Source organism: Pipra filicauda, unplaced genomic scaffold (genome assembly GCF_003945595.2).
Source record: "Pipra filicauda isolate LSUMZ 115617 unplaced genomic scaffold, ASM394559v2 scaffold1023_size37163_pilon, whole genome shotgun sequence".
In the NCBI taxonomy this organism is placed as follows: domain Eukaryota; kingdom Metazoa; phylum Chordata; class Aves; order Passeriformes; family Pipridae; genus Pipra; species Pipra filicauda.
In genome coordinates this window covers 978-24,037 of record NW_024103456.1, presented here as the reverse complement: position 1 = coordinate 24,037, position 23,060 = coordinate 978, and the positions used below count along the sequence as shown (strand labels likewise).

General features: G+C 45.3%; 1 protein-coding gene across 1 annotated transcript; it reads left to right on the top strand.

Moving 5' to 3' along the window:
• The first annotated feature begins 8,817 nt into the window (after window positions 1-8,817).
• LOC113997521 (urocortin-3-like) lies at window positions 8,818-15,166 on the top strand. The gene is made up of 2 exons (XM_027739440.2): window positions 8,818-8,996; window positions 14,433-15,166. The coding sequence occupies exon 2, from the start codon at window positions 14,434-14,436 to the stop codon at window positions 14,908-14,910; it is 477 nt and encodes a 158-aa protein (XP_027595241.2). The 5' UTR covers window positions 8,818-8,996; window position 14,433; the 3' UTR covers window positions 14,911-15,166.
• Window positions 15,167-23,060: the final 7,894 nt, after the last annotated feature.

Sequence of the window (23,060 nt, the reverse complement as noted above, 5' to 3'; positions counted from 1 at the left end):
TGCGGAATTCCCGTTGGTTGGCCTGGGAAATGGAAATCTTGGGAAAGACCTCAAGGAAAGGTGGGAATATCTGATTTCAGCCTGATCCTGACTTTGGGAAGTCCCTCCTCCTCCTCCTCCTCCTCCTCTTTCCCTCGATGGTTTTCCCTGGGTAATGAGAGAAAAAAATCAGGATTCGAAACTCAAGGATTGGTTCAAAATTCCAGCCTCGAGTCCTGGAAGCTTTTTGGAGCTGAGGATTTGGGAAATCCAACCAGAGGGATGCAAAGTTTTGGTGGCCACAGCTCAGGGGGACACACCTGTCCCAGATGGGACAATATTCCATTGGGAATGTTGGGAAGGGACACAGCAGCTCCAGTGCTAAAGGAATTATTGAATATATAATTATATATATTATATATATAATAACATTATATACTATTATATATAATATATATTATAATATATAATAAATATATTATATATACTATTATATATTGTTATATATAACATATATTATAAATTATAATATATATTATATATAATATATATTATATATTATATATATAATGTATAATATATGAATTATAATACATATTATATGTAACAGTATATAATAGTATATATAATAATATTATATACTACCAGATATAATATATATTATAATACAATACTATTATCTATTAAATATAATATTATAGATAATAAGAATATATATAATTATATATTATATATATTATATATAATATTCTATATTGTATATATTATTATATATAATGAGAATATGTACTATATATAATATTATATATATGTATTAATATATATTATAATATATACTATATATAATAGTATATAATATATAATATATGAATTATAATACATATTATATGTAACAGTATATAATAGTATATATAACAATATATATTATCACATATAATATATATTATAATATAATACTATTATATATAGTAAATATAGTATTATATATAGTAAGAATATATATAATTATATATTATATATAATATTATATATTGTACATAAGATAGAATATTATTATATATTATAATATATATTTTATATAATATATAATATATAATATATAATATAATAATATTATTATATATTACTATATATATTATTATATATTATGTTATATTATATGCAGTAATATGTTATTATATATAATATATAATGTGTTATATATACTAATAAATAATATTATATATATTATATACATAGATAATATATATATTTTATATATAATATATACATATTATATAATGTATATATATAATGTATATATATATTCACATTATCTATATGTACATAAAATATATACATATGTATATACATATAGACATACATATATGTACATAAAATATACATAAAATATATGCATATATATATATTTTATGTATATATGTATATATATATACATATATATATAATGTATATATTTTTTTACATATAATAATATATAACATATAATAATAACAGGGGATTATTAAAACTTTTCCACACCGAGCTCAGATTTCCCTGGTTTTGGGGTCACCCCATTGCTCGGGTAGAATTCCCTTTATCCACGATATCCCAGGCGTTGGAGGAGGGAGATTTGGGGACTTTTATTCCCCTGGCGGGAAAAGCTTTTTTTTCCTTAGAAAAAAAACCACCAAAACCAACCCAAAATCTGATTTTTCCTTGGTGAGGGAGCTTTCCCGGGAATTCTGAGGGCTTGGGATGCCTGCAGAGCCCCCAGCCAGGCTGGGAAGCTTCCGGAATTCCCAGCTGGGCTGGTGGGGCAGCCCAGGAATCACGGAGGGATTGGAATTCCAGACACCATCCGGGGGGGGGGGGGGGTGAAGAGTTTGGAACCATCCGGAAAAAACGCGTCGTTCCTGAATTATACGGGAAAAATAATCCCTGTGGGCAGGAAAACAGGGAAGGGCGGAGCCACAGCTGGAAAAGGGAATCGTGGCACGGCAAAGCAGCAGCTCCCAAGGGAATAAAGGGAATTAATTCCCATTTTTTTTCCTTCTGGAAAGACTTTAGGAATGAGAACAGGTTTGGGGGATGGAGCAAGGAATTGTCCACCTGGATGGAGCTGCTCCCAGGGAAACAAAGTGACTCAATTCCCATTTTTTCTTTCTGGAAAGACTTGAGGAATGAGAACAGGTTTGTGGGATGGAGCTGCTCCCAAGGGAACAAAGTGACTCAATTCCCATTTTTTCCTTCTGGAAAGACTTGAGGAATGAGAGCAGGTTTTTGGGATGGAGCTGCTCCCAAGGGAATAAAGTGACTCAATTCCCATTTTTTCCTTTCTGGAAAGACTTTAGGAGCGAGAGCAGGTTTGGGAATTAAGTCCCTTTGTTCCCTTGGGAGCAGCTCCATCCCACAAACCTGCTCTCAATCCTAAAGTCTTTCCAGAAAGGAAAAAAATGGGAATTAAGTCACTTTATTCCCTTGGGAGCTGCTGGACTGTGACACGTCTTGAGCCAAATCACCTCCCTGGGAGACTCTTCCCTATTCCTTGACCACGATCCAGGTGGACAATTCCTTGCTCCATCCCAAAAACCTGCTCACACTCCAAAAGTCTTTCCCGAAAGGAAAAAATGGGAATTAAGTCACTTTATTCCTGGACTGTGACACGTCTTGAGCCAAATCACCTCCCTGGGAGACTCTTCCCCAGTCCTTGACCACGATCCAGGTGGACAAATCCTTGCCCAGACCTGGCTTTGGGATAATTTCCCTCCTCCCCAAGCCAGGATTCCAAAGGGGAAGGGAGCAGCTCCATCCCAAAAACCTGCTCTCGCTCCTAAATTCTTTCCAGAAGGAAAAAAATGGGATTTAAGACAATTTGTTCCCTTGGGAGCAGCTCCATCCCACAAACCTGCTCTCATTCCTAAAGTCTTTCCAGAAGGAAAAAAATGGGAATTAAGTCACTTTGTTCCCTTGGGAGCAGCTCCATCCCACAAACCTGTTCTCATTCCTAAAGTCTTTCCAGAAAGAAAAAAATGGGAATTAAGTCGCTTTATTCCCCTGGGAGCAGCTCCATCCCGGTGGACAATTCCTTGCTCCATCCCACAAACCTGTTCTCATTCCTAAAGTCTTTCCAGAAAGAAAAAAATGGGAATTGAGTCACTTTATTCCCTTGGGAGCAGCTCCATCCCACAAACCTGCTTTCGCTTCTCAGGTCTTTCCAGAAAGAAAAAAATGGGAATTAAGTCACTTTGTTCCCTTGGGAGCAGCTCCATCCCACAAACCTGCTCCCACTCCTAAAGTCTTTTCAGAAGGAAAAAAATGGGAATTAAGACAATTTGTTCCCTTGGGAGCAGCTCCATCCCACAAACCTGCTCTCATTCCTAAAGTCTTTCCAGAAAGGAAAAAATGGGAATTAAGTCACTTTGTTCCCCTGGGAGCAGCTCCATCCCACAAACCTGTTCTCATTCCTAAAGTCTTTCCAGAACGAAAAAAATGGGAATTGAGTCACTTTGTTCCCTTGGGAGCAACTCCATCCCAAAAACCTGCTCTCGATCCTAAAGTCTTTCCAGAAAGAAAGAAAAAAATGGGAATTGAGTCACTTTGTTCCCCTGGGAGCAGCTCCATCCCACAAACCTGCTCTCGATCCTAAAGTCTTTCCAGAAAGAAAAAAATGGGAATTAATTCCCTTTATTCCCTGGGAGCAGCTCCATCCCGGTGGACAATTCCTTGCTCCATCCCCCAAACCCGCTCTCGGAATTTCCCGTCCGGGCTCCGGGAGCTCTCCCGGGAATTCCAGAACCGGATTAGTTTGAATCCCTCGGAGCCCTCCAACGTTCCCGAGGGATTTTTCCCTCCCCACCAATTCCGGGAAGGGCTCCCCGGGAGCGGTTTCCTTGGAAATGGCTCGTCCGGATAATCGGGGTTCCCAACGGGATTGGATTTGCGGGATCGGGGGAGGGACAATTCTCCCGCTTTTCCAGGCTCCGGGAGTCGCTCTGGAGTCAGGGAATTCCCGGATGGGTCAGGGGTTGAAAGCTCGGGAAGCAGGGAAAGGCGGGAGCGGGGAAAAGTGGGGGGTTAGCTGGGAAAATCGGGGGGGTTCGGTGTGAAAATTGGGGTTTAAAATATGAAAATTGGGGGTTATTGGTGAAAATTCGGGTTTAAAATATGAAAATTGGGGTTTATTTGTGAAAATTGGGGGTTTATCTGGGAAAATTTGGGGGTTATTTGGGAAAATTTGGGGGTCTATGTGGGAAAATGGGGGGTTATTGGTGAAAATTGGGGGGTTTAGGTGTGAAAATTGGGTTTATTTGTAAAAAATTGTGGGTTTACTTGTGAAAATTGGGGGTTATTGGTGAAAATTTGGGTTTATTTGTAAAAATTGGGGGTTATTGGTAAAAATTGGGGGTTATTGGTGAAAATTAGGGGTTTATTGGTGAAAATTGGGGGTTATTTGTAAAAATTGGAGGTTATTGGTGAAAATTAGGGGTTTATTGGTGAAAATTGGGGTTTATCTGTGAAAATTTGGGGGTTTATGTGGGAAAATTGGGGGTTATTGGTGAAAATTTGGGGTTTATTTGTGAAAATTGGGGGTTATTTGTGAAAATTGGGGTTTATTGGTGAAAAATGGGGTTTATTGGTGAAAATTGGGGGTTATTGGTGAAAATTAGGGGGGTTAGGTGTGAAAATTGGGGTTTATTTGTAAAAATTGGGGGGTTAAATGTGAAAATTTGGGATGTATTTGTGAAAATTGGGGTTTTATCAGTGAAAATTTGGGATTTTTCCTGTGTAAATTTGGGGGTTAGGTGTGAAAATTGGGGTTTAAATATGAAAATTGGGGTTTATCTGTAAAAAATTGGGGATTTACTTGTGAAAATTGGGGTTTTATTTGGGAAAATTTGGGTTTTATTTGGGAAAAATTGGGTTTTATTTGGGAAAAATTGGGTTTTATTTGGGAAAATCGGGGTTTACTTGTGAAAATTTGGGTTTGAAATATGAAAATTGGGGGTTTATCAGTGAAAATTGGGGGTTTACTTGTGACAATTTGGGGTTTATTTGTGAAAATTGGGGTTTTATTTGTTAAAATTGGGGTTTTACCTGGGAAAATTTGGGGGTTATTTGTAAAAATTGGGGTTTATTTGTGAAAATTGGGATTTATCTCTGAAAATTGGGGTTTAAAATATGAAAATTGGGGTTTATTTGTGAAAATTGGGGGTTTAGGTGTGAAAATTGGGGGTTTTTTCTGCGAAAATTGGGTTTTTTTCTGTGAAAACTGGGGTTTATTTGTGAAAATTGGGGGGTTTTCTGTGAAAATTTGGGGGTTATCTGTGAAAATTCGGGGGTTTATGTGGGAAAATTGGGGTTTATTGGTGAAAATTTGGGGGTTTTTTGTGAAAATTGGGGTTTTATTTGTGAAAATTGGGGGTTTATTTGTGAAAATTGGGGTTTTAAATGTGAAAATTGGGGTTTATTTGTTAAAATTGGGGGTTTGCCTGGGAAAATTTGGGGGTTATTGGTGAAAACTGGGGTTTATTTGGGAAAATTTGGGACTTATCTGTGAAAATTGGGGTTTTAGGTATGAAAATTGGGGTTTATTTGAGAAAATTGGGGGGTTAGGTGTGAAAATTGGGGGTTTATTTGTGAAAATTGGGGGTTTATCTGTGAAAAATTGAGGTTTACTTGTGAAAATTGGGGTTCTAAATATGAAAATTGGGATTTATTTGTGAAAACTTGGGGTTTATGTGTGAAAATTGGGGTTTTAAATATGAAATTTTGGGTTGTATTAGTGAAAATTGGGGCTTTATCTGTGAAAATTGGGGGTTATTTGTGAAAATTGGGGGTTTATTTGAGAAAATTGGGGTTTTTTCTGTGAAAATTGGGGTTTTAGGTATGAAAATTGGGATTTATTTGTGAAAATTGGGGGTTTACCTGGGAAAATTGGGGGTTTATCTGTGAAAATTTGGGGGTTATTTGTGAAAATTGTAGTTTTATTTGTGAAAATTTGGGATTTTTCCTGTGTAAATTTGGGGTTTAAGTGTGAAAATTGGGGTTTAAATATGAAAATTGGGGTATATCTGTAAAAAATTGGGGTTTACTTGTGAAAATTGGGGGTTTATTTGTAAAAATTGGGGTTTTAAATGTGAAAATTGGGGGTTATTTGTGGAAAATTGGGGTTTATTGGTGAAAATTGGGGGTTTATCTGTGAAAATTTAGGGGGTTATCTGTGAAAATTGGGGTTTTACCAAATCTGGGGGTTTCCCATAAAAGCATTTTTGCAAATCCTCCTGGAATTTGGTGAGCAAAAGGAGATTTGGGAACTCGAGCCCATTTCCTGTATTCCATATAGTAATATATGGATATATAATATATATAAAATATATATAATAAAAATAAAACATTCAATACATAATTTTATACTTATAATTATATATATTATCTATATAATTATATATGTATTTATATTTATATATTTTATATAAATATATTTTTATATATTTATATATTTTTATATATTTATATACTTATATATAAATATATAAATTTATATAGATATATATCATTATATATAGATATAAAAATATATACAAATATGTATTTAATATATTTATACATATTAAATATATTTATAATATAAAGACTACATATATAATATATAATACATTAATATATTATTATATTCCGTATATTAATATATTTATATATAAAAATATATAGAATATATAGACATAAATTCATATATACACACACATATGAAGATATAGAATATATTTACACATATATATAAATATATACACAAACATATATGAATATGTTGAATATATTTAGACACAAACATGGATATATTTTCTGGGACCCCAAACTGGGACCCCAAACTGGTACTGGGACCCCAAACTGGGAGGTTTCTGGGATCAAACTGGTGCTGGGACCCCAAACTGGGAGGTTTTTGGGATCAAACTGGTACTGGGACCCCAAACTGGGAGGCTTCTGAGATCCCAAACTGACACTGGGACCCCAAACTGGGACCCCAAACTGGAACTGGGACCCCAAACTGGGAGGTTTCTCGGACCAGAAAGTGTTACTGGGACCCCAAACTGGGAGTTTCTGGGACCCCAAACTGGGACCCCAAAGTGGTACTGGGATCCCAACTGGAGGTTTCTGGGACTCCAAACTGGTACTGGGACCCCAAACTGGGAGGTTTCTGGGACCCCAGACTGGGACCCCAAATTGGGACCCCAAACTGGTACTGTGACCTCCAACTGGGAGGTTCCTGGGACCCCAAAGTGTTACTGGGACGCCAAACTGGGAGGTTTCTGGGACCCCAAAGTGGTACTGGGACCTCAAACTGGGAGGTTTCTGGGATTAGACTGGTACTGGGACCTCAAACTGGGAGGTTTCTGGGACCTCAAACTGGCACTTGGACCCAAAACTGAGACCCCAAACTGGGACTGGGACCCCAAACTGGGAGGTTTCTGGGACTCCAAACTGGGAGGTTTCTGGGATCAGACTGGTATTGGGACCCCAAACTGGGACCCCAAACTGGTACTGGGACCCCAAACTGGGAGGCTTCTGGGACCAGAGTTCTACTGGAACCCCAAACTGGGAGGTTTCTTGGACCCAGAGTGTTACTGGGACCCCAAACTGGGAGGATTCTGAGACCCCAGAGTGTTACTGGGACCCCAAACTGGGAGGTTCCTGCGACCAGAGTTCTACTGGGACCCCAAACTGGGACCCCAAACTGGTACTGGGACCCTAAACTGGGAGATTTCTGGGACCCCAAACTGGGAGGTTTCTGGGACCAGAGTTCTGCTGAGACACCAAACTGGGAGGTTTTTGGGACCCCAGAGTGTTACTGGGACCCCACACTGGGAGGTTTTGGGATCAAACTGGTACTGGGACCCCAAACTGGGAGGATTCTGCGACCCCAGAGTGTTACTGGGACCCCAAACTGGGACCCCAAACTGGGAGGATTCTTGGACCCCAAAGTGGTACTGGGACCCCAAACTGGGAGGTTTCTGGGACCAGAGTTCTACTGGGATCCCAAACTGGGACACCAAACTGGGATCCCAGACTGGGACACCAAACTGGGACCCCAGAGTGTTACTGGGACCCCAAACTGGGAGGTTTTGGGATCAAACTGGTACTGGGACCCCAAACTGGGAGGTTTCTGGGACCAGAGTTCTACTGGAATCCCAAACTGGGATCCCAAACTGGGACACCAAACTGGGACACCAAACTGGGACACCAAACTGGGATCCCAAACTGGTACTGGGAACCCAAACTGGAAGGTTCCTGGGACTCCAAACCGGGAGGTTCCTGGCACCCCAAACTGGTCCTGGCACCCCAAACTGGTCCTGGCACCCCAAACTGGTCCTGGGACCCCAAACTGGGAGGATTCTGGGAGCAGACAGACAGACAGGTCCGAGCAGGACCCCTCTGTGGGGTTTGAGCCACCACCTGGTGCCAAACCCCTTGGAATAAACCCCAGGAAAAGCGGGAATAACACCGCGAGCGGAGGCTGAGCCCCCTCCCCCCTTCCCCTCGGCATCCTAATTCGATTTAATAATTCAATTTAAACCCATTTCGAGCTTTTAAAACCGAACCCTCCCTGCCCCGAGCGCGGCCGTGCGTGATCCTGCTGACGACAACCCCCCAATTTGGGGGGCTCAGACGTCTTTTCCCCCCCTCCCTTTTCCCTGTTTTTCCCCCTCTGGATGCGGGAGAGGCTCCGTGACGTCCCTCCTGCTCCCCCGTGATGTCACCCCGACGAAAAAAACTCAGGAATTACGACTCCCAACCCCGTGATCCCGGGGGGGGTTTTTTTTTATGTTTATTTATATATATATGTACACAGGGAAAGGGGGGAAAGCGTTTCCAAGGAGAGGGAAAACTATCCCAGCCCTCGGAGGGATCATAAAACCCCAATCCCAGGGAACAGGAGTCGAGGGGGAAAAAAAAGGGGGGGGAGGAAAAGGCACCTGATGCCTCTTTCCCGGGAGTGAGACGGCGGCGAGTCCTTCCCATCCCGACAGGAAAAGCAGGTGAGTTCCCGGGATTTCATTCCTTAAACTGCTCCGGATTTATGGGAATGTTTTGGGGCTTCCCTCTGGGAGAGAAGCTTCCAGGTTTCCCTGGGGAAAAGAAAAGCAGCAGGGAAGGGAAAGGAAGTTTGGGATGTTAAAAGGATATTAAAATATTCCCCCTTGGACATATTAAAATATTCCCCTCAAGTCCTTCCCATCCCTGGGATTTCATTCCTTAACCTGCTCCGGATTTATTGGGAATGTTTCGGGGCTTCCCTTTGGGAGAGAAGCTTCCAGGTTTCTCTGGGAAAAAGAAAAGCAGCAGGGAAGGGAAAGGAAGTTTGGGATGTTAAAAGGATATTAAAATATTCCCCTCAAGTCCTTCCCATCCTGGGCACAAACAGGTGAATTCCTGGGATTTCATTCCTTAAACTGCTCTGGATTTATTGGGAATGTTTCGGGGCTTCCCTCTGGGAGAGAAGCTTCCAGGTTTCCCTGGGGAAAAGAAAAGCTGGGAAGGGAAAGGAAGGACGTTAAAATGATATTAAAATATTCCCCTCAAGTCCTTCCCATCCCTTGGATTTCATTCCTTAACCTGCTCCGGATTTATTGGGAATGTTTCGGGGTTTCCCTTTGGGAGAGAAGCTTCCAGGTTTCCCTGGGGAAAAAAACACAGCAGGGAAGGGAAGGGGAAAAATAAAGAAGAATTGGGAAGGTTTGGGAAGGTTTGGGAAGGGAAGGAAAAAAGGGAAGGCCAGGGCATGGCCCATTTCGGGGCCCCGGTCCTGGCAAAGGCAGGGCAACGAGGACGGCCCGGCCCCCGGGCCCCTGGCAGGGGAGTTCAATGACCGTACAATGATTTATTAAAAGATTTCCCCTTGGATATTTCCTGGCATCAAGATGTTAAAATATCCCAAGCAAAGGAATAGGGAATTTTTATTTTTAAATTATTCCAGGAATTTTTCGGAGGCCCGAGAAACGTGGGAAGGGTTTGGAAAAGCCTTTGGAAAAGGGGGAAAACAGGGAGAAGACAAATCCTTGTTGTCGCTAAAGGGGTGGGGGAGGAGAGATTCCAGCTGGAATTTTTAGGGAATCGGCGCCGCCGGGAGAGACTCGTTAGGGAAGAGAGACTTTCAAAAGTCCACGGGAATGATTTTTTTATTCCAGACTTACTTTTTCCCAGGGGAAAAAAAAATCAGCTCCATCCAGCGGCTCCAACCGGTAAATCCAACCGGTAAATCCCTCCCGCTTCGCCGGGAACAGGTTGGATTTTTCTCCTTTCAAGCCAAGATGCCATTCCCGTAAAATTCCCGCCGCTATCCCAGCAAATTCCCACCGGCTGGAGCGGGAAAAGCTCCCCCCGGGTCGCGGCGGGATTAAAATCCACCCCGGAGTGGGGAGGAATTTTCTTAATTTTCTTCTTTCCCTGCTTTTTTGGGGGGGAGCAGGGAGGAAATCCCGACTCCAGCTTTTCCCCCCCCCGCTCCATAAAAACTTGGGGGGGTGGGGGGCAAAAATAACCCCCCAAAATCCAAAATATCGGCGGCCAAACGCTGCTTTTCCTTGATTTTTTTTTTTTTGGCCCATTTTTTTTTTTTTTGCCCGGGATTTCCGGGAAAGCAGGAGCTGGGTGTGGATGGGTTTGGTGGTTTTTTTTTTTTTCCCTGCTCAGCCGAGATTCCCAACGATTGGAAAAGCCCCAGGAAGCGCAGGGATGAGCCACAGGTTTCAGCCGGGGGAGAGGAGAGGGGGGAGAAGCTCTTCCAGAAGCTGTTCCAGCTTCCCGGCATTCCCATTCCCGGCATTCCCAGGACAGCAGGGCTGCGGGGGGGGGGGAAATCGGCAATTCCTAAATTTCCCCCGGGGAAAAGGAGCGATCCCTAAATTCCCTGCCCCGAGGAATTCGCCGGACTTACTTTTTTCCTGATTTATTTTTTCTTTTTCCCGACGGGAAATCCCATCCCGAGCTCGAGGAGGAGGAGGAGGAGGAGGAGGAGGAGGAGGAGGGAGACGCTTCCCTTGGGAATGAAAATAAAAACAACCAAACCAGCCGGGAATGGGGCAGGTTTTGGGGTGGGGAAAAAAGGATCTTTGCGTGGAAAAGCAACTCCCGGGATGTCCCGATTGTCCCTAAGACCCCAAATGTCCGATTTGGGGTTTAAGGGAGGAGGGTTGGAGGTCCCGGGAAGGGTTTTCCTGCCCCATCCCGAATTTTCCCGCTCTGTTGGTGCTGCCTGGGTGGATCCAGGCGGGTTTTCCGGGATGCAGGGAAGGGTTGGAGGGGTTGGATGTTGCCCGAGGAGCTCGGGGGGTTTTTTTGGGGAGGAAGGAAAGTGGGAATGGAGGAAATATCTCATATCCTGCCGGTTTGAGCCGCCCCAAATCGCTGCCCTCGAGGGGGGGAGAGGCCAGAATTCAGGGAATAAACCTGCCCAAAATTCCCCCTTTCCATGGACAGTAGAGGGCAGAATTCAGGGAATAAACCTGCCCAAAATTCCCCCTTTCCATGGACAGTAGAGGGCAGAATTCAGGGAATAAACCTGCCCAAAATTCCCACTCGAAGGGACAGGAAAGGGCAGAATTCAGGGAATAAACCTGCCCAAAATTCCCCCTTTCCATGGACAGTAGAGGGCAGAATTCAGGGAATAAACCTGCCCAAAATTCCCAATCGGAGGGACAGCAAAGGGCAGAATTCAGGGAATAAACCTGCCCAAAATTCCCCCTTTCCATGGACAGTAGAGGGCAGAATTCAGGGAATAAACCTGCCCAAAATTCCCACTCTGAGGGACAGCAAAGGGCAGAATTCAGGGAATAAACCTGCCCAAAATTCCCAATCAGAGGGACAGCAAAGGGCAGAATTCAGGGAATAAACCTGTCCTGGTTCCACCCTCCAAGACATGGGAAAGGGTGGAATTAAGGGAATAAACCTGCCCAAATTTCCCCCTCCATGGACAGCAGAGGGCAGAGTTTTAAGGGGATAAACCTGCCCTGATCCTACTCCTCCAAGACATGGAAAAAGGTGGAATTAAGGGGATTAAACTGCCCCAAATTCCCAATCTGAGGGACAGCAGAGGGCAGAGTTTTAAGGGGATAAACCTGCCTAAAATTCCACCCTCCAAGACATGGCAAAGGGTGGAGTTAAGGGGATAAACCTGCCCAAAATTCCCAATCTGAGGGAAAACAAAGGGCAGAGTTAACGGGATAAACCTGCCCAAAACTTCCCCTGTGAGGGAAAACAAAGGGCAGAGTTAAGGGGATAAACCTGTCCTGATTCCATCCTCCAAGGCATGGAAAAAGGTGGAATTAAGGGGATAAACCTGCCCAAAATTCCCAATCTGAGGGACAACAAAGGGCAGAGTTTTAAGGGGATAAACCTGCCTAAAATTCCACCTTCCAAGACATGGCAAAGGGTGGAGTTAAGGGCATAAACCTGCCCTGATCCTACTCCCCAAGACATGGCAAAGGGTGGAATTAAGGGGATAAACCCAAAAACCCCCCTAGGACTCCCCAAACCCCCCAAGGGACGCCTTAAGACCCCTCAGGACACCCCTAGGACTGCCCAAGACCCCCCAGGACCCCCTGGGACCCCCGAATGTCCCCCTCCCATCCCGAGACCCCCCCGGGACCCTCCAATGTCCCCCCTCCATCCGGGACCCCCCCGGAACCCCCCAATGTCCCCCTCCATCCCGGGACCCCCCCGAGACCCCCCCCAACTGTTGTCCCCCCCCACCAATCCCGGGGACCCCCCCGAGACCCCCCAATGTCCCCCCTCCATCCCGGGACCCCCCCGGGACCCTCCAGTATTTCCCCCCAATACCGGACCCCCCCGGGGACCCCCCCATGTCCCCCTCCATCCGTGGACCCCCCCCGGGGACCCCCCAATGTTGGGGTTCCCCCCCTACCTCCCGGGACCCCCCCCGGGACCCCCAATGTCCCCCCCCATTCCGTAACCCTCCCTCGATCCCCCAATGGCCCCCCTCATCCCGGGACCCCCCCGGGACCCCCCAATGTCCCCCCCCCATCCCGGAACCCTCCCTAGATCCCCCCAATGTCCCCCCCCATCCCGGGACCCCCCCGCGACCCCCCAATGTCCCCCCTCCCATCCCGGGACCCCCCAAAAGCTCCCCCGAAGCCCCCCCGGGACCCCCCAAATCCCGGGAATTGCCGCGCCGCGTCTTTGCCGCAAGATGGGGCCCGAAGATCGGGAATGGCAGCCAGGATTGGGAATTCCAGGGCCAGTTTTCCCATCCTGGACTCCCAGCAGGAGATGACTCGTGGGATTCCAGGGATTTCTGAGCCTCAGACACCCCTCAGAGCAGACAGCTCAGACCCCAAAGCAGCTCCTTGGAGGAGGAGGAGACCCCAAGGCAGCTCATTCCCACCTCTCCTAACCTTGGGATGGGACCTGGGAGATGAAACTTGGGATGGGAGCTCAGGGAATGGGAGAGGACGAGCCCCTAGAGGATGGATCCTTGTCTCAGATCCCATGGGAAGCTCCTGTCCCTGGCTGGAGACTTGGGAGTTTAAGGGAGTTTAGGGAATGAGGGAGGACAAGCAGAGGGTGGATCTCAGCCCCAAATCCCGTGGGAAGCTCCTGTCCCTGGGTGAAGACCTGGGAGTTTAAGGGAGTTTAGGGAATGAGGGAGGACGAGCAGAGGGTGGATCCCTGTCTCAGATCCCATGGGAAGCTCCTGTCCCTGGGAGCTGAACCCTGGGATGGGAGTTTAGGGAACGGGGGATGGTTCTGTGCCCCATATCCCATGGGAATCTCACATTCCCAGATGTCTGCCCCATCCCAGGATGTCCCACCCCAGGCTGATCCTGATCCTGATCCTGATCCCAATCCCAGCCGTGCCCTCAGCCCCTACAACGCTGAGACCCCAAAGCAGCTCCTTGGAGGAGGAGGAGACCCCAAGGCAGCTCATTCCCACCTCTCCTAACCTTGGGATGGGATCTGGGAGATGAAACTTGGGATGGGAGCTCAGGGAATGAGGGAGGACGAGCAGAGGGTGGATCCCTGCCCCACATCCCGTGGGAAGCTCCTGTCCCTGGGTGGAGACCTGGGAGGTGAATCCTGGGATGAGAGTTCAGGGAATGGGAGAGGACGAGCCCCTAGAGGATGGATCCTTGTCTCAGATCCCATGGGAAGCTCCTGCCCCTGGCTGGAGACTTGGGAGTTTAAGGGAGTTTAGGGAATGAGGGAGGACAAGCAGAGGGTGGATCTTGGCCCCAAATCCCATGGGAAGCTCCTGTCCCTGGCTGGAGACCTGGGAGTTTAAGGGAGTTTAGGGAATGAGGGAGGACAAGCACAGGGTGGATCCCTGTCTCAGATCCCATGGGAAGCTCCCGTCCCTGGGAGCTGAACCCTGGGATGGGAGTTTAGGGAACGGGGGATGGTTCTGTGCCCCAGATCCCGCGGGAATCTCACATTCCCGGGTGTCTCCCCCACTCCAGGATGTCCCAGCCCAGGCTGCTGCTGCTCCTGACCCTGCTCTGTGCCCAGCCCAGCCGCGCCCTCGGCCCCTACGCCGCCGCCTCCTCCCTCCTCAGCTGCCTCCACTCCGCCCTGGCCCAAATCCAGGAGAACATCCCCCAGGAAAACTCCGTCCTGGACAAGCGCGGCAGCGGCTTCGACCTCCTCCCGCTGGCCCGGGAGGCGTCGGAGGAGCGGGAACGGGAGCGGGAACGTGGCGGAGAAGCGGAGGAGGAGCTCGGGAAAAGGACATTCCCGGGGGAAGGGCGCTCCAAAGCCGCGTCCCGGGCGCAGGCCAAGGGCAAGGCGGCCCCCAAGAACCGGGCCAAGGTCACGCTGTCCCTGGACGTGCCCACCAACATCATGAACATCCTCTTCGACATCGCCAAGGCCAAGAACTTGCGGGCCAAGGCGGCCGCCAACGCCCACCTGATGGCCCAGATCGGCCGCAGGAAGTGACCCCACGGGGGTCAGGGGGGGTCTGTGGGGTCCCCACAGGGGACTGGTGGCCACGGGTTGGGTGGTTCTGACCGCCCCGGTTTCATATCTCCTCCTCCTCCTCCTCCTCCTTGTCCCGCCCTCCCCGTTGATCCTGGACATTTCCACGCGCTCCAGGGAAGAGGCTCCGGCCCACGAGGGACGTGTCACCCCCCCCCTCCCCGGGAAGGGTCCTGATTAAAGCTGCGGTCTCTTGGCTTTCCAGGGGGTTCTCCCACCAGTTTGTTCTCCCACCAGTTTGTTCTCCCATCGGTTTGTTCTCCCATCTCCTGCTCCTGGTGCTCCGTCGGGTCCGTGTGGGCCTGCAGGGTTTCCAAAGCCTCGTGGCCTCGTCCCCACCACAGTCCAGACCCTTCTCCCTCCCAAATCCACAAATCCCCACCACCATCCAGACCCTTCTCCCTCCCAAATCCACAAATCCCCAACACCATCCAGACCCTTCTCCCTCCCAATTCCACAAATCCCTTTAACCAAAACTTGTGTCCCTGCACACAATTCCCCAGGAAAGGAAAGAGACATTTCCCGATTTCTCCTCCTGGGAATTCCCTGTGGTTTAAGGTTGTTTTGGAGGTTTCCAAAGCCTCATGGTCTTGTCCCCACCACAGTCCAGATCCTTCTCCCTTCCAAATCCTCAAATCCCCAACACTATCCAAACCCTTCTCCCTCCTAATTCCACAAATCCCCAACACCATCCAGACCCTTCTCCCTCTCAAATCCCCAAATCCCCACACACGAGCTGTCCCTGCACAAAATTCCCTGGGAAGGGAAAAGCAGGAAGGTCAGGAAACCTCAGGAGGGATTTCCCAGTTTCTCCTCCTGGGAATTCCCTGGGGTTTAAGGTTGTTTTGCATTCACTCCAGGGCCTGGAGGGTTTCCAAAGCCTCATGGCCTCATTCCCACCACAGTCCAGACCTTTCTCCCTCCTAATTCCACAAATCCCTTTAACCAAAAATTGTGTCCCTGCACACAATTCCTTGGAAAGGGAAAAGCAGGAAGGTCAGGAAACCTCAGGAGGGATTCCCAGTTTTTCATCACAGAGATTCCCTGTGGTTTAAGGTTGTTTTGCATCCACTCCAGGGCCTGGAGGGTTTCCAAAGCCTCATGGTCTTGTCCCCACCACAGTCCAGATCCTTCTCCCTCCTAATTCCACAAATCCCCACCACAGTCCAGACCCTTCTCCCTCCCAAATCCACAAATCCCTATAGACAAAAATTGTGGGAGGTTTATCAGTTAAGCCTGACCTTGGACTCAGCTTTATGGGAGGCTGAGGCTGCCAAAGTACACGAATTCCCAACCCAGCTCCAGTTAAACTTCCAGGCAGGCCCAGCCCTGGCAGCCAGGAGGGCCGGCTGTGTCCTGCTGATCGAGGAATCACCGGAAAATCATCGGAAAAACCGGATTTAGCCCAAAAGCCGAAGCGTGACGAAGCTCCCCGGGGAGGTTCAAACTCACCAGGAGGTCACAGCACGGAGAAAAAGCAGATTAAAAGCTGAGTTTGGTTAATCTGAGACTAAAACCAGCCCCAAATTTGCCGTGGGGAGGCTGGGGATGGAAAAGGGGGAGGGCAGGGAAGGGGGAGGAGAAAATAAGGGAGGATTTCCCAAGGGTCAGAGCAGAGCCCTAGACTTGACCACTAGCTTAGGACTAAAGGTTTGAGCAGCACTTAAACTCACCAGCACTTAATCCACAGCCTAATTTAGATCATTGAGCAAAATCCCACAGAATTTACCATCAGCACACCAGGAACTCACTCCTAGGCCCGGCTTAACCACGGGTCTAATGGACTAAAGATTTGAGCAGCACTTAAACTCATCCAGCACTTAATCCACAGCCTAATTTAGACCATTGAACAAAATCCCATCAAATTTACCATCAGCACACCAGGAACTCACTCCTAGGCCTGGCTTAACCACGGGTCTAATGGACTAAAGGTTTGAGCAGCACTTAAATTTACCAGCACTTAATCCACAGCCTAATTTAGATCATTGAACAAATTCCACAGAATTTACCATCAGCACACCAGGAACTCGCTCCTAGGCCTGGTTTAACTACATCAGTTAAACTCATCAGCACTTAATCCACAGCCTAATTTAGACCATTGAGCAAAATCCCACAGAATTTACCATCAGCACACCAGGAACTCGCTCCTAGGCCTGGCTTAACCACGGGTCTAATGGACTAAAGGTTTGAGCAGCACTTAAATTTACCAGCACTTAATCCACAGCCTAATTTAGATCATTGAACAAATTCCACAGAATTTACCATCAGCACACCAGGAACTCGCTCCTAGGCCTGGTTTAACTACATCAGTTAAACTCATCAGCACTTAATCCACAGCCTAATTTAGATCATTGAACAAATCCCACAGAATTTACCATCAGCACACCAGGAACTCACTCCTAGGCCCGGCTTAACCACGGGTTTAATGGACTAAAGATTTGAGCAGCACTTAAATTTACCAACATTTAAACCACAGCCTAATTTAGATCACTGAGCAAAACCCCATCAAATTTACCATCAGCACAACAGGAACTCACTCCTAGGCCAGGCTTAACCACGGGTCTAATGGACTAAAGGTTTGAGCAGCACTTAAATTTACCAGCATTTAAACCACAGCCTAATTTAGATCATTGAACAAATCCCACAGAATTTATCATCAGCACAACAGGAACTCGCTCCTAGGCCCGGTTTAACTACATCAGTTAAACTCATCAGCACTTAATCCACAGCCTAATTTAGACCATTGAGCAAAATCCCACAGAATTTACCATCAGCACACCGGGAACTCACTCCTAGGCCCGGCTTAACCACGGGTCTAATGGACTAAAGATTTGAGCAGCACTTAAACTCACCCACACTTAATCCACAGCCTAATTTAGGCCATTGAGCAAAACCCCATCAAATTTACCATCAGCACAACAGGAACTCCCTCCTAGGCCTGGCTTAACTGCAGCACTTAAACCTACCAGGACTTAATCCACAGCCTAATTTAGGCCGTTGAAAAAAATCCCACAGAATTTACCATCAGCACACCAGGAACTCACTCCTAGGCCTGGCTTAACCACAGGTCTAAGGTACTAAAGAATAGGCTGGAATGACGTGATGGGAACAGGGATCCTGCAGGCCGGGCTTTCTTTTAGGACCAGCTTTGTTATTCCAGCACAAAATGAAGCTATTCCGGGGAAAATAAGCACAAAAAATGAAGCACAAACTTGGTTATTCCAGGGGAAAATAAACACAAAAAATGAAGCCCAAACTTTGCTATTCCAGGGGAAATAAACACAAAAAATGAAGAACAGACTTGGCTATTCCAGGGGAAAATAGACACAAAAAATGAAGCACAAACTTGGTTATTCCAGGGGAAATAAACACAAAAAATGAAGCAGAAACTTGGTTATTCCAGGGGAAAATAGACACAAAAAATGAAGCACAAACTTGGTTATTTCAGGGAAAAATAAGCACAAAAAATGAAGCAGAAACTTGGTTATTCCAAGGGAAAATAAACACAAAAAGTGAAGCACAAACTTGGTTATTCCAAGGGAAAATAAACACAAAAAATGAAGCACAAACTTTGCTATTCCAGGGGAAATAAACACAAAAAATGAAGCACAAATTTGGTTATTCCAGGGGAAAATAAACAAAAAAATGAAGCCCAAACTTGGTTATTTCAGGGAAAATAAACACAAAAAATGAAGCACAAATTTGGCTATTTCAGGGAAAAATAAACACAAAAAATGAAGCACAAACTTCGCTATTCCAGGGGAAATTAACACAAGAAATGAAGCACAAACTTGGTTATTCCAGGGAAAATAAACACAAAAAATGAAGCACAAACTTCGCTATTCCAGGGGAAAACAGACACAAAAAATGAAGCCCAAACTTTGCTATTCCAGGGAAAATAAACACAAAAAATGAAGCACAAACTTTGCTATTCCAGGGGAAAATAGACACAAAAAATGAAGCACAAATTTGGCTATTTCAGGGAAAAATAAACACAAAAAATGAAGCACAAACTTGGTTATTCCAGGGGAAAATAAACACAAAAAATGAAGCACAAACTTGGTTATTCCAGGGGAAAATAGACACAAAAAATGAAGCACAAACTTGGTTATTCCAGGGGAAACTAAACACAAAAAATGAAGCACAAACTTGGTTATTCCAGGGGAAAATAAACACAAAAAATGAAGCAGAAATTTGGCTATTTCAGGGAAAAATAAACACAAAAAATGAAGCACAAACTTGGTTATTCCAGGGAAAAATAAGCACAAAAAATGAAGCACAAACTTGGTTATTCCAGGGGAAAAATAGACACAAAAAATGAAGCACAAACTTGGTTATTCCAGGGGAAAAATAGACACAAAAAATGAAGCCCAAATTTGGCTATTCCAGGGAAAATAAACACAAAAAATGAAGCCCAAATTTGGCTATTCCAGGGGAAAATAAACACAAAAAATGAAGCAGAAATTTGGCTATTTCAGGGAAAAATAAACACAAAAAATGAAGCACAAACTTGGTTATTCCAGGGAAAATAAACACAAAAAATGATGCTCTCTCCGATTCCATCCCGGGACCGCTGGAATATTCAATCCCACCTTTTTTTTTGGGTGGGATGGAACATTCCAGCCCCACCAGGGAGAGGGGTCAGCCCCGAAGAGCAGACCTGGAATCTTCCCAGCTGTGGGCACACAGAGAGGGGAATCAGGAATCATCTTCCTTCTTTCGAGGGGCCTCTTTGGGGAACGGATTTTGGGAGTTTGAGGGGTTGATTTTCCCTCCTGAAACTCTCTCCAGGTCCTTTCTGAGAGGGTTGATTTTCCCTCCTGAAACACTCTCCAGGTCCTTTTTAGAGGGTTGATTTTCCCTCCTGAAACTCTCTCCAGGTCCTTTCTGAGAGGGGTAATTGTGCCTCCCAAAATATTGTCCAGGTCCTTTATGAGGATATTGATTTTCCCTCCTAAAATAATGTCAAGGTCCTTCTTGACAGGGTTGATTTTCCCTCCTAAAATAATGTCCAAATTCTTTTTAGAGGGTGGATTTTCCCCTCCTAAAATAATATCCAGGTCCTTTTTGTGAGGGTTGATTTTCCCTCCTAAAACACTCTCCAGGTCCTTTCTGAGAGGGGTAATTTTACCTCCCAAAATATTGTCCAGATCCTTTATGAGGATGTTGATTTTCCCTCCTAAAATACTGCCCAGATCCTTTTTAGAGGGTCGATTTTTCCCTCCTAAATTAATGTCCAGATCCTTTTTGTGAGGGTTGATTTTCCCTCCTAAAATACTGCCCAGATCCTTTTTAAGAATATTGATTTTCCATCCTAAAATAATGTCCAGATTCTTTTTAGAGGGTGGATTTTTCCCTCCTAAATTAATGTCCAGGTCCTTTTTGTGAGAGTTGATTTTTCCTCCTAAAACACTCTCCAGGTCCTTTCTGAGAACATTGATTTTCCCTCCTAAAATTCTCTCCAGGTCCTTTCTGAGAGGGGTAATTTTGCCTCCCAAAATATTGTCCAGGTCCTTTATGAGGATGTTGATTTTCCCTCCTAAAATACTGCCCAGATCTTTTTAAGAACATTGATTTTTCCTCCTAAAATAATGTCCAGATTCTTTTTAGAGGGTGGATTTTTCCCTCCTAAATTAATGTCCAGGTCCTTTTTGTGAGGGTTGATTTTCCCTCCTAAAACACTCTCCAGGTCCTTTATGATGGGTTGATTTTTCCCTCCTAAAATATTGTCCAGGTCCTTTTTAGAGGGTGGATTTTTCCCTCCTAAATTAATGTCCAGGTCCTTTTTGTGAGGGTTGGTTTTCCCTCCTAAAATTCTCTCCAGGTCCTTTTTGAGAACATTGATTTTCCCTCCTAAAACACTGCCCAGATTCTTTTTAGAGGGTGGATTTTTCCCTCCTAAATTAATGTCCAGATCCTTTTTGGGAGGGTTGATTTTCCCTTCTGAAATAATATCCAGGTACTATTTAGAGGGTTGATTTTCCCTCCTAAAACACTCTCCAGGTCCTTTCTGAGAGGGGTAATTTTGCCTCCCAAAATATTTTCCAGGTCCTTTATGAGGATATTGATTTTCCCTCCTAAAATAATGTCAAGGTCCTTCTTGACAGGGTTGATTTTCCCTCCTAAAATAATGTCCAGATTCTTTTTAGAGGGTGGATTTTTCCCTCCTAAAATAATATCCAGGTCCTTTTTGTGAGGGTTGATTTTCCCTCCTAAAACACTCTCCAGGTCCTTTCTGAGAACATTGATTTTCCCTCCTAAAACACTCTCCAGGTCCTTTTTAGAGGGTTGATTTTTCCCTCCTAAAACACTCTCCAGGTCCTTTTTAGAGGGTTGATTTTTCCCTCCTAAAACACTCTCCAGGTCCTTTCTGAGAGGGGTAATTTTACCTCCCAAAATATTGTCCAGATCCTTTATGAGGATGTTGATTTTCCCTCCTAAAATACTGCCCAGATCCTTTTGAGAGGGTTGATTTTTCCCTCCTAAATTAATGTCCAGATCCTTTTTGTGAGGGTTGATTTTCCCTCCTAAAATACTGCCCAGATCCTTTTTAAGAATATTGATTTTCCATCCTAAAATAATGTCCAGATTCTTTTTAGAGGGTGGATTTTTCCCTCCTAAATTAATGTCCAGATCCTTTTTGGGAGGGTTGGTTTTCCCTCCTAAAATAATATCCAGGTACTATTTAGAGGGTTGATTTTCACTCCTAAAACACTCTCCAGGTCCTTTCTGAGAGGGGCAATTTTGCCTCCCAAAATATTGTCCAGGTCCTTTATGAGGATGTTGATTTTCCCTCCTAAAATAATGTCAAGGTCCTTCTTGACAGGGTTGATTTTCCCTCCTAAAATAATGCCCAGATTCTTTTTAGAGGGTGGATTTTTCCCTCCTAAATTAATGTCCAGATCCTTTTTGAGAACATTGATTTTCCCTCCTAAAACACTCTCCAGGTCCTTTCTGAGAACATTGATTTTCCCTCCTAAAATTCTCTCCAGGTCCTTTCTGAGAGGGGTAATTTTGCCTCCCAAAATATTGTCCAGGTCCTTTATGAGGATGTTGATTTTCCCTCCTAAAATACTGCCCAGATCTTTTTAAGAACATTGATTTTTCCTCCTAAAATAATGTCCAGATTCTTTTTAGAGGGTGGATTTTTCCCTCCTAAATTAATGTCCAGGTCCTTTTTGTGAGGGTTGGTTTTCCCTCCTAAAACACTCTCCAGGTCCTTTATGATGGGTTGATTTTTCCCTCCTAAAATATTGTCCAGGTCCTTTTTAGAGGGTTGATTTTTCCCTCCTAAATTAATGTCCAGGTCCTTTTTGTGAGGGTTGGTTTTCCCTCCTAAAATTCTCTCCAGGTCCTTTTTGAGAACATTGATTTTCCCTCCTAAAACACTGCCCAGATCCTTTTTAGGGGGTTGATTTTCCCTCCTAAAACACTCTCCAGATCCTTCTTAGAGGGTGGATTTTTCCCTTCTAAAACACTGCCCAGGTCCTTTTTGGGAGGGTTGATTTTCCCCTCCTAAAACACCCTCCAACAACCAGGACACAGCTCAGGGAAGGACCAGAGATGGTGGGGAGGCAAAACCCCACCAAAAAAAGCACTTTTTAACCCCCAGTTTGGCCCCGGTCACAGTGCAAAAACCCCGGGGAGCGAAGATTCCATTAAAAAACCACTGGGAAAAAGGGGGGGGGGGAATTTATGGATTTAATATCTAATCCCAAAGGGTTTAGGGGAGATTTTTTTTTTCCAACCAGTTTTGCATCCACAAAAAAAAAAAAAAAAAAAAAAAGGTGGAACTTGTGCTACTCTTTAAATAAAGTTTCCAGCTGGATCAGCCAGAATTTTTCAGGTTGGTTTTGGGTTTTTTGGGGTGGTTTTTTTTAATCACACCGGGGGTTCCCTGCCTGCTCCCAGACCTGCTTCCTCTTGGAGCTGGGAAGAGTGTCCAGCTCCGGCCAGGCAGCATTCCCAGAGGATATGGGGCACTTCCCTCGGTAATTAGGGTTGATGATGATGAGTCTCCCAGCTCAGCATCTGCTCTTCTCCTCAGGACAAAACCCCCGAGGTCGGGAGGGACCTCCCCGCACAACCCAAGGAATTCTCTGAGCCGAAAA

What these genes read in the sequence shown, in the direction of transcription:
- LOC113997521 (XM_027739440.2), top strand. Translation starts at nt 14,434, where the DNA reads ATGTCCCAGCCCAGGCTGCTGCTGCTCCTGACCCTGCTCTGTGCCCAG.